Genomic DNA, 12,828 nt, shown 5'->3' on the forward strand with positions numbered 1-12,828 from the left:
AGTCTCCAGACAGCTGGCAGTTTAGCAGGACTCGACGCTTGACGTTTTATCAGCGAGTGTTACACAATTGGGCTAATTAATTAGCAAGCTGGCGTTGCAAGGCTCAGCTGTGATTAATAAATAAATGTACTGTTGGTCTCATGGAAAATAAATAACTGCTCGAAACATGGAAAATCACCTGTTGTAAAGAAAAGCACAAAAAAAGCAAGCTTAGACTGAGACACGAAGACTATACATAGAATAAATAACAGTGTTTTTTATTAGTCGTGATTTTATACTAAGAAATATTGCGTAAAATCACCTGTTTGAAAGATTGCAGTGTGTATCCTACCTCCTTAGAACTTCAGTATAATAATCAATAACGTTTCCATGGCAATGTAAATTATATTGTACGCATGTATACAAGTGCGTACCTCATTCTGTACATATTTCTATATATATCAGTGTGCGAGTGATTCCTGCTTCATCGCTTCCAGCTAATTTAAAAGCTACGCCGATGAGCATAACGTCATATGGAGAGCCAGGTTCAGAACGTATATCCCATATCCCCTTGTAAAACAGGTACTAAATTACCATCAGGACCTAAACCATATCTGCATATGTGCAGTTCCTCAGATGACCACTAGAACTGCTGGCAGCTCCTAAAGTGAGTCGCTCTGTGCTATATTTATTTATAGTCAATTTTATTTTGTTTATTTGAGTAAAGGATTTGGGAAATTTTATGATCACTGGTTTGTCTAAAGTATAATGTAAACAATTTTACGAATCTAATATGATATGACATGACTGTAGCTAGTGCCAGCTACAGTCATGCTACTCCCAACAAAGTCCGTCGCAAATAAATCTTAAAAAAAAAAATGGCAGAAATATTTCCAAAAATCTCTAAACCATCATCTTAAATACCAACATTGTTCTTCAACCAGAAACTTGATTTAATATTAAGATGTTAATTACGAAACTCCGACAAGTAAAGCTAAATTACTATGCTAAAAAATAGATAACTAAAAGAAAAAGGTTTTTTTTGTTGTGAATAGTAAAGAAACTAGTTCTAATAGTTAGAAGCTAATTATAAAAATGAGATAATAGGAATATTGCCACCATCAGTAGGGGGAGTAAGAGTGCAACACACTTATACCCCGGAGAGATTTATGGCCTGCCTGTCTGGTGATGAATGACTCCTTTTGATTGGAGAATTTTGGTGTTTTTTTCGTGGCTAGCCAGGCATAAATCACCAGAGAGTGCGGCTAGGGAGTGCCAGGGACAGCTTAGGAGCTATACACACACTCACACACACTCACAAACACAGGCACACACTTTCTCACCCACTGTTTTAAACATTCCATCATGTCCTCTATCTAACCCTCCCAAATCCTGTCTGATGTAGTAGCACTAAGCATGCAGCTCACGTGGGGCTAAAAAGCGGTTGCTAATCAAACTGTCCATCAACGGCTGCACATGTTAAGCTGGTTATAATGACCAAATCACAGGCTCCTGACTTCAATGATGGGATTAGAGCATGCAAACCCAACCAGTGGGAGAAACTGTAGAAGACGGAGGGAGAAAGAAAGAAAGAAAGGAAGAATAAAAGATAAGAAGATGTTGGGGGGAAATGGTGGAACTGTGAAGAATTTTTATCAGGTTGGTGGTTTAGCGAGATGTACAGTACTGTGTAAAAAAGTCTTGAGACCTAGCCCCACTTCATTTCTTCATATTTTGCTTCCAAAAAGTTAGACTTTCTTTTACTGTAGTGTTAAGGGATAGTTCTCCAGGCTTAGTTCTCCAGCTTTTGGAAAGTTTCTCGTTTCCAGTCCAGTCCCTGTACCTGACCACTTTTAGAGAAGTATTTTTTATTTGTTAAGCCACACAGTGACCTATGAACCACTCCTGCATCTAACTTAAGGCATAAACTAGTGAGAAACAGGTGCAGATGATGACAAATGATCAGGCTGGTGATTAGTATACTGGTTAGCTGAATGCTGAGTGGTTGGAACAGACAAGAGGGGAAATGAGGCTGCTGCTTGGATTGTTACGTAAACAACCGATTTTATGTAAAATGGTATCTTAAGGCACAGTCTTGCCTGTTGTAGTAAAAACATTTCTTCCATTTTAAACCACATTGTTTAATTTAACTCTATTTACTATGAAAAAGTGAGTGGTGGCTCAAGCTGTTTGCACGGCACTACACAAAAGGTTTTTTTTTGAATAGTTTAAAAGAATCTTTCTTAGAAAGAGGATTTATCTGTTGCAGGGTTTAATGGTTTTTCCAGAAACACAAACCAAAGAATGCTTTAAGATCTCTCTCTTTCTTCATTTTGGTGCTTAAAATGCCTTAATGCTTCTTAATGATCACAAGAACAAAGCAATTATTAATCTCAAACAAACAAACAAACAAGCTCACTATGTAAGTGAATAAATAATTTTTATTTTTAGTGTACAAGATACAAGAATGTTGTTGAGATTTATTATTGTTTTTTCTCTGTAGATTTGACCATTTAAACTTAACTGATTAACATGTTTACAAGTTATTAAGTCTTTTTTTTATCCTACCTTATTTCATCATATTTCTATAATCTGTAAACATTTGTTAATTGTAAATGAGTCCAAAAATCCTTTACTCAATGTACACTATAAATAAAAAATATGATTGTTCATCTACTCCAGCTATTTTAAAAGATATAACAGATATTGAGCAAGATTTATAAAAACTCAGGGTTTAACAAGTGTGTTTTTTATTAAAGCATCCTGCATGATGGCACCCGAAGGGGGCTGCATGAGGAGACGAACAAGGTTTTTACAAAATAGTAATAAATTTAAACAATAAATTAAACAATCCACCCTCTGGTCCTCTGGCTCGAAAGCAAACTCCAAATCTCTCTCTCTCTCTCTGACTCTCAGAGCGATGTGTTTTATAGCCCCAGCAGCCTCTCTGTCTCTCCGCAATGCTGCTAGATGAAAAATCAGGAGTGGATCCCTGCATGAGGACTATAAACCCTGTTTCTCCGAACAGCTCATCATCCTCAGCCGAGCGCTGTACTGTGCAATAAATGTCACGCTATAAACAGTGAAGTATACAACCTTTCTATAAATGTTGTGACACTGGAAGCTGGATTGCCAGGAGCTATGCACTAGGAGCAGCAAGGCAGTGGTCTGAACAGCTTGTGTATGGCTCTTGATTGACCATTGGCCCATAATGACAATAAATCCATTCTGCTCACTTCCAGCAAACCAGCAACAGATGTGGGTCAGTGATGTGAGAGAGCCTCTGCCTCGGCGCCAAATCACACTTTTAACCAATTTATACTGTAGGACTATAGCGCAGTAAAATATAGGTTAAAATTTAAGATTTCATAATTTAAAAAGGGTAATGAACACATGTACGTTTTTAGCAGACTAGAACAACGCTCTTTTCTTAAAGGTATACCACAGGGCTCAGTATTGGGCCAAATGTTATTACTATTTTATTTTGGTGTTATAATGATTTCAAAAGGAAAATTTGATCATTTTGAGAGCTATAGCAATTCATCAGGGGGTGTGATAGCTGTTGGTGTAGAAAGCACTAGAAAGATAGAAGTAGTTATATTCACTGGTACACGACAAAAAAAAGTATGTGGGAAGCTGGTGTTTAAAGAAAAGCCAAGGTTGTGTAGGTTTCCTGATGTTAAGTGATAACACAATGCTATAGTAAATCTTTGTGTATATATAAAGTATTTTGGCTATATATAAGCTACTTTTACATAATTAATATAATGAGCACTGAAGGCACTAGGAACATGTTGCTAATTATGCAGTACTAAATGTAGTCTTATTTTCACACCAATAAATATTTATCTGTAACGAGCTTGTTCGGACATAATGAGCTTAAAAAAAAAAAGAAAAAAATAACCTGACTCGTTTACTGCACTGCAGTCATTTTATTCTCATCTTCGGCTCTGGAGTGTGAGCAGTGCTACAGTATGTAAATTAATTCATATTTATTAATTATATTATTATGTCAGAAATTGTTTTAGAGGATATTAAACAATATTTAGTAAACAGTTAAGAAAGATGTAATTATGCCTGACTCGAGTTTATTACTGGGAAATGAGCCTTATCCATACTAAAATTAGGATCTTACTGAAAAAAGAAATCAGAAGGATTGAGGTCTCTTGAGAGATTCTTCCCTGTGAGATTTTGTGTATTTGGAGATTAACATGTAGATTTCTGTCTATAAAAATATAATGTGATCCAAGAAGATACTGTAATAAGTAAACTGAGGGGTTTGCAACTATAGAAAAATCATCAGATGCGATTGTAGCTAATTTTTATCTTTGCAAATATGATTATTTTTCTATAACGGTATGTTCCTATGAAGTGTTTCATTTTTCTTATTTCAAAAGCAAATAACATCATGTCATACTTTTTTTTTAATCCATTTTTTGTTACTTTTGGTGTTGTGAAATATATATCATAAAATATGTATGATATATTTACACATTACAGAAATGAGTCCTTCGCCAGCCTTACTGTTGCACTTTATCTTGAACCTAATAAGATGTTAATCAAATAAAAAAATGCATCTCATTATGACAACTCTCCCATGGTAAAGAAAGACAATTTAAATGAGACCTATGATTAGTCATGTTTAGACATTCAGGTGGATCTTCAGTGTAAAAAAAAAATGAGAAAAGAAATCCCTGCTTTTTGTTCTTTTTTTGTATTGGTTGGGGTTTAAACAAGCCAATTATATGTGACCTCATATAAGAAGATCACATTCCCTGGCTTGTTGCTTATCTCTGCTGTTCTCCGCAGGGGTGTGGCTCAGCAGTAGCTCATTTACATAGACACTGTTTTTAAGGGATGACAAAATTAATTATATTATAATAGGGGTATAATAGTGGTACCTTTAATGCTGAGGCTGGAGACTTCTTTCGTAAATGATAAATAAGTTGAAAATGAAATCACCCTGAATCACATAATAATAATAATAATAATCATCACCTCATATTTTTTATTGATTTACACCTAAACAATGGACTTAAATACACATTTTTTTCTTCAGCCAGAACTAAAACAACACTTTTTAACATTTGGAGTTTAGGCTCTAAAGCATTTAAAGGTTTTAAACAACATATACACAGTACCGGTCAAAAGTTTGGATTTATTTTCAAAATTCTAGAAGAATACTAGAGATTTCAAAAACATGAAATTTGTTGTTATTTTAAGACACCAAGGTCGGCGGTTCTGGAACACTTCTTGCGAGAACAGTTTTGTCAAGTGCATTTGCAAAACCCATCAAGCTCCCTGATGAAACTGTCTCTCATGAAGACCTTCACAGGAAAGCAAGACCAAGACTTACCTCTGCTGCAAAAAGAAGTTCATTAAGAGTTACCAGCCTCAGAAATCACCAATTAACAAAAAGCACCTCAGATTAGAGCCGTTATGATGAGCAGAAATAGCAGATACATTTCAATATCAACTGTTCAAAGGAGATTATTGCGTATTTTGGACGCCCTATAAATAAAAACCAGTAAAGAACATGGAATAAGAAGACATATCCAAACTTTTGACTGGTACTACACACACACACACACACACACACACACACACACACACACATAAAGGCTTTAATTTGCTATGGGGTATAAAGATTGGACTTTGCAGCAATATGAAAAAGGTCATGTGGTCTAATAAGCTCAGACTGAATAAGTTTCAAAGAAAATCTTAGACTTTTTTATATGTATTTATGCCATTATCAGCATTATCACTCATTGGGTTCAGAAATTTCTTTTTTTTTTTTACATCAACTTTATTTATTACTTGATCCTAATTCAATTAATTTTCTTTACACCAAGTCCATTGGTGTCACCGGGTCTGTTTTAGTGCTGGACCTTAAAATCCATTTTGTTTTTTAGTCCAAAGAATTTGGGAAATCCTCCAGAAGATTTGGCAAGCACCGGCAGAGGAGCAGAGATTTCCTTGCTAATTAATTCTTTGGTTATCTATTTACTGTCTATAAAAATAAACATTAACAGTGTGTAGGTCACTTTAGATCTCTTTAATGTCATTTTTAGAGGTGATCTTTAGATTATGGTTTACCTGCTTCCATTACTCTGATCATCTCCTAATCTTCAGGCTTGGGTTGTAATTTGAGTGAGATTTCCTGACACTCTTTCCTTCTCCTCCTGTTTTTTTCCTCTCCCATGTACTGTAATTAGCACGGCGGAGATTGAGTTAACACTCGAGCCGGTGAGAGCCTATTGAACGCTGGCTTTGTTCGTCCATCAGGTTTACAATTTAACTTAATAGAGGCTGTGATCCTTAACTCTATTGTGCCTTTGTTGGGAAACAGCAGGAGTGTGGCTCTTGAAACAGACGTGTGTGTGTGTGTGTGTGTATGTGTGTGTTTACTCATCCCACATCTCCCCCTGGGATAGAGCCAGTGTGATGACTGGCATCTCTACCCCCCCATCGCTTCACCCCGGTAACAAGGACGCCCCCTAGGAAGACAATGATTCGGCGACGGCATCTGTTGCCGCCGCCACCCCGAGCCTCTCCCTTAGCGGCGCCGTGGCGACGCTACGCCCGATTGCCCAGCGCTAGCTGTGGGCTTCGACCCTTCCTGTGCTCAGCTGCCATCTGTGCACGTCACCGCGTGAGCCGCAACACATCGTCTGAGCTGTGATTAAAAAAATGAGAAGGGAAAAAAAAAAGATCCCGCAGAATAATTCTTCCTTTTCCAGAGACTGATTAGCGCCGTCACTACGCTGTCCCCACGCTTCCCTAATTGGCTCTCATTTATTCCTAAAATGGATTTAATGAAAAACCCTGGTCAGCTTGTGTTAAGCGGCTTGCTGAGGAGTGATTCTGATTGACACGTGGTTAGAATTAATTTTTCAAAGGGTGGGAGAAGCGCCAAGGTGCTGTGGGGAGGAAATTCGCTGATCTGTGTGTGTGTGTGTGTGCGTGTGTGTGTGTGTGTGTGTGTGTGTGCGTGCATGCACGCTCACATACACACATTTCGGTTATGTAATTTCAGTCACGGGATTCAGATCAGAGTGTCACTGAATATTAATGAGCTCTTTGTTTTATACTAACACAGGACACAGGCTACATACAGTACGAGTGTGGGAGGTAAATCACCGAAGGTGAACACTGTGGCAAGAAAAAAAAATCCAGGTCGAAAAATTTATCATAAGATAACAAATATTATGTTAGTAAGAAAGTCATAAAAGGATCTGTTAATTTGCAACACACAGAGCATTACGCAGTGTTCTGAGCAAAAGCTGTGAATATGAAGCTTCATTTTAATAGTAACATTAGAAATATAATTACTTTTTTATATTAACATTCATTATATAGTTGATTTATTTATTTATTAATTTTTGTATTTAATGACTCACTCAGTCATTGTCTCACTAACTTCCTCACTGAAACGTCCACTGACTGTCTGACTCACTCACTGACTCACAGAGTGAATAACTGACTCTCTGACTTAATCACTGACTAACTGACCTAATCACTGACTCAATCACTGACTCACTCACTGACTGAATGACTGAGTGTCTCACTCACTCACTGTCTCACTTACTGACTCACTCAGTCAATGACTCCCTTACTGACTCACTCACTGACTTCCTCACTGAAACATCCACTGACTGTCTGACTCACTAACCTACTGACTGACTTACTCACTCACTGACTCACAGAGTGAATAACTGACTCGGTGACTCAATCACTTACTAACTGACTTAATCACTGACTCAATCACTGACTCACTCACTGACTGAATGACTGAGTGTCTCACTCACTCACTGTCTCACTTACTGACTCACTCAGTCAATGACTCCCTTACTGACACTCTTACTGACTGATTGACTCACTGACTCTCTCATTGACAACCTCACTGACTCACTCACTCCTTCACTGACAGCCTCACTGACAGTCTGATTCACTAACCTACTGACTGACTCACAGAGTGAATCACTGACTGACTGACTTAATCACTGACTCACTCACTGACTGAATGACTGAGTGTCTCACTCATTCACTGACACTCTTATTACTCACTCAATGACTCCCTTACTGACACTCTTACTGACTGATTGACTTACTTACTGACTCTCTCATTGACGACCTCACTGACCCTCTCACTGACAACCTCACTGACTGACTCACTAACCCCACTGAAATTCTCACTGACTGAATGTCTCACTCACTCACTGTCTCACTTACTGACTCACTCACTCAATGACACCCTTACTGACTCTTTTACTAACTGACTGATTGACTCACTTACTGACTCTCGAATTGACAACCTCACTGACTCACTCACTCACTGACAACCTCACTGACTGACTGACTCATTAACCTCACTCACTGACTGACCCACTCATTGACTGACTCACTCACTGACTCACATACTCAATAACTGACATGCTGACTAAATCACTGACAGACTCTATCACTGACTCACTCACTGACTGACTGACTCACTCACTGTCTTACAGTGTCCTAAATTAATGCTCTAATTCACAGCCAGGCCAAATCCCAAACCCCAAACCCATTTATATTCCCTATAAATGCTCCATACACAGGCTAGTGCACCACACGCCTAAAAGAATGCAATTTGATCCGCAACCCCTTTAAAAGCCCCTCTAATGAATGTCCGCTGTAAATTAATTAGCTACGTGTCATGTCACATTTCAAGCTTACATGTTTCTATATTTCAGTTTAAAAGCTCAATGTATTAACTGTAAAGCTTCCTTACAGCAGCCGAATAAGCGTCAAAAATAAGATCTTAAATTTTGTACATTTTTACACACACATACACACACACACACACACACAATGAAATACACACACAGAAGTGTGTTATGTCTGCTTGACTGAACCTGTGCTACTCATTCGACCATCATAAAACCTCAGAGACATTTCAAACTCAACCCACTGTGGGACATATACTCTCTCTCTCTCTCTCTCTCTCTCTCTCTCTCTTTCTCTCTCTCTCTCTCTCACACACACACACACACACAGACACGCACACGGGTATGTTAACCAACTCCAGAGTGTTACTCCTTCTCTGCTACTGAATAAGTAGACTGGCTTATCTAACGTTAAAGTCTAATCCAACACCAGTCTCTCTTTAACACACACACACACACACACACACACACACACACACACACACACACACATAAAACGGGCAGAAAATATCAATATGCACCCACAGAATTAAGATCTGCGTTACGATAAGTTCTCCTACTCGTCACAGCCAGATAACACACGCAGCATCAAAATCAATACCGCTCCCAACCGCTTCAGTCGCACACAGCCTCGTTCTCAATAACACCTTGTTGAGTTTTATTTAACTTCATCGATTTTTCGGAAAATGTTTTGCGGCCCAGGACTTGGTTTGAAACAGGATTTCAGGATTACTTACGCTAATGTGTGAGCGGCTAATACGAGACGCTAGTTGAAATGCTTGAAGCAGGAAGAAAAAGAAGTTTTATTTTTAAGTTTCCTTTTTCTTCTTTAGCGCCTGTTACTGTACATCCCAGAGGTCTCGCGGTGCTTGCGAGTAGAAAGGACCTCGCCGGAAGTCGAGGAGCTGACAGTTACTGACTGATGGTCGCTTTAGCAAATTTGACCATGGGGAGCTGATCAAAGACTGGAGAGGGGCATGAAAGTGCAGACGCTAAGCTTTGGGAAGAGCGTGCGGCGGAGAGACGTATCAGAGCGCCGCGTGAGATCGGAGAAACTGAATCAACAAACAAGATCACACACAGAGCGCGTAATCTGCTGTGAGTGTGTTTTGATAAATGGAGACAGACTCAGGCATATAAACACACTCATGGAGATACACCCACACCCACACCCACGTTTCACAGATGTGCTGTTTCTGACAGTACCAACATTATACAGTATATTAAATATACTGTAGGCTGTTTCAGTGTCTACCATTAAATCGTGTATCCTTAATCGCCCACTACAGAACCTGAATCTTGCGATTGTAGGATCCTAAGAAGTCGCCTCGTAGCTCAGCATGGCTCAGAAGACATCAAAAGTGATTAAAAATGTACTTGAAAACTTACAATGTAAAAAAAAAATACAAAGAATTATTTAAAAAATCACTTGAAACAACCCAACCCTCCTCACCTGGGACTCACTGGGGGAGGCCACACCCCCTAACCTGTGAGTGACTGAGAGAAGCCACACCTCCTCAGCTGTAACTGACTGGCAAAGGTCACGCCTCCTAACCTGTGATTAACTAGGAGAGCCACGCCTCCTCATCCGCGACTGACCAGAAGAGGCCACGCCTTCTAACCCGTGAGTGACTGGAAGAGGCCACACCTCCTTACCTGTGACTCACTGAGAGAAGCCACTCCTCCTAACCTGTGACTCACTAGAAGAGGCCACACCTCCTTAGCTGTAAATGACTGAAAGAGGCCACACCCCCTCAGCTGTAAATGACTGGAAGAGGCCACACCTCCTCAGCTGTACCTGACTGGAAGAGGCCACACCTCCTCAGCTGTAACTGACTGGAAGAGGCCACACCTCCTCAGCTGTAAATGACTGGAAGAGGCCACACCTCCTCAGCTGTAACTGACTGGAAGAGGCCACGCCTCCTCAGCTGTAACTGACTGGAAGAGGCCACGCCTCCTCAGCTGTAAATGACTGGAAGAGGCCACACCTCCTCAGCTGTAAATTACTGGAAGAGGCCACACCTCCTCAGCTGTAACTGACTGGAAGAGGCCACACCTCCTCAGCTGTAAATGACTGGAAGAGTCCACACCTCCTCAGCTGTGACCAACTAGGGGAGAGGCCACACCTTAGTTTATTAGATCTTAGAACAATCCACGCCTCCTAACCTGTGACTGACTGGCAGAGGCCACACCCAGTGAGGCCACACCCAGTTAGTCACAGGTTAGAAGGTGTGGCCTCCTCCAGTCAGTTACAGTTAAGGAGGTGTGGCATCTTCCAGTGATTCACAGGTTAGGAGGCGGGGCCGCTCCCAGTCAGTCACAGGAGAGGAGGTGTGGCCTCTTTCAGTTGGTCACCGATGAGGTCATTAGTCTCAGTAAAGAAATGACTGCTGTTACTGTATTCCTCGTATTTAGCGTGATTGATTATGAACTGAGAAGTGCATCATATCAGAAGAGGAGACAGGCATGCTAGGCTGCTAATGATGGCTTCACTCTTTATCTCCATGCAGAGCTGTAATACTTTTTCCACAAATACACACAAACGTAGGCGGCCACACTAACACACTTCTAACTGCTCCCTACATCTGCCTAATAACCACTGAACATCTGCACAACCCTGTTTCACTGACTGCTCCCTGACCTTCCTGCAGACCATTGCTCTGTGTGAGCGTGTGTGTGTGAGTGTGTGTGTGTCTGTGTGTGTGTGTGTCTGTGTGTTTGTAAGAGAGAGAGAGAGCAGATGGATACTGGTGATAATGACACACTGCAGAGTGACAGTAACAACAACATCTAATCAGCGTGCTGCGAACAACTGCCACTAGCTGCTGATCTGGCAACAGTTTAGGGAGCCAAACTGAAAAACTTTAGGGATTTGAAACTGGTCCTGGATCAGCGCTCTCGGGCAACATCTAAAACATCACAATGGAATAAATAATCGCAGTCTCTTACCGAGCTCGAGGAGTATAAGTTGGGCCATTGCCAGGGCGTTGCCTGCTTCGTTCTCGGCCACGCACTGGTAGAACCCTTCGTCTGAACGCACTAGGCCCAAAATTTGCAGGTTGCCACCATCCTGATGTAAAAAGAAAAAATAACAAAGATTAACGACAGTCACAGGATTACAGATCATGAGTTTGAAACACTGATGTAAACCTGATGTAACAGCAAGTTCTTTGTCTCACCACGATCTGAAAGTAGTCGCTTGGAATGACTGCCTCTCCGTTCTTCATCCAGCGCACAGTGGGCTGAGGGTTCCCCGTCACCGCACACTCCATCTCGATATCCGTGCTCTCGTATGCGTACGTGTTGGACGGGTAGCTCAAGAACTGTGGCGGCACTGCAGAAAGAAAAATACAGCATTTCAGAAATAAATGGAAACAAAACCATGAAGAAGAAACAATGCTTGAAATAGAAAAAAAAAAACAGCGATGTGAATAAAAGCAGAAAGCCTAGGAGCTCCAGGATGGCATCCAGGTTGGCATCGATTACATCGTGTATGGTAATGTAAATAGTTTGGAGCGGAGCCGTCCATCTTCTAATGTACAAACCAGCCAAATGTTTATCTTCACTCACAGTCTTGAGCGTTCTCGGATCGTTCTTGGCCAACGCACGCGGATACGCGAGGGACGGCCTTCTGCGCTACATAGATTTTAATGAAAAATAGAAAAGCATTAATTTGAATGGATTGTTATGAAGGTTTAACTGCAGAGACTGATGGAAATGCGCTGTGTATACACTGTATTTGCTTTATGAATGTTTTATGAAGTACTTAAGTAGCTAGATTTTATGAAGTGCTCCATTAAGTATAAAACATTGATATTGCAAAGTAATTATACTGTAAAGCCCTCAGTAGACTTCATGGAGAGATGATATTTGGCCGGAATAATTGTGAAGAAACCAAGGTCGAGGCTTTGTACCATGGCGGCTGGTTGGCGGGAAACAGTACAAACCCAAGGCTGTGATAGATTGTAAAAAGAGGCGTGGCCAAACCGATTCATATGGATTTCAATCATCATCATCATTGGTATAATTCAATTTATTTAACTGTCTCGTCTTACTAATTATATTAAATCAGATGCTTTCAACAGTTCCTGATTCACCAACTACTTAGTCCTTGGAAGGTGGTTGGAGCTTATAAATCACCAAACTG

The 12,828-nt window shown here is 40.3% G+C and overlaps 1 protein-coding gene across 2 annotated transcripts in view; it reads right to left on the reverse strand.

Moving 5' to 3' along the window:
- dcc (DCC netrin 1 receptor) overlaps positions 1–12,828 on the reverse strand; it is a 258,324-nt gene that overhangs the window by 108,626 nt on the left and 136,870 nt on the right. For both annotated transcript variants that reach the window (XM_053484759.1, XM_053484758.1), the window contains exons 6-7: positions 11,861–12,015; positions 11,631–11,751 (exon numbers count right to left, since the gene is read on the reverse strand). In XM_053484759.1, coding sequence (XP_053340734.1) covers positions 11,631–11,751; positions 11,861–12,015 — 276 coding nt within the window. The remainder of the gene's footprint in view (positions 1–11,630; positions 11,752–11,860; positions 12,016–12,828) is intronic.

This window comes from Clarias gariepinus, chromosome 24, assembly GCF_024256425.1.
Source record: "Clarias gariepinus isolate MV-2021 ecotype Netherlands chromosome 24, CGAR_prim_01v2, whole genome shotgun sequence".
In the NCBI taxonomy this organism is placed as follows: domain Eukaryota; kingdom Metazoa; phylum Chordata; class Actinopteri; order Siluriformes; family Clariidae; genus Clarias; species Clarias gariepinus.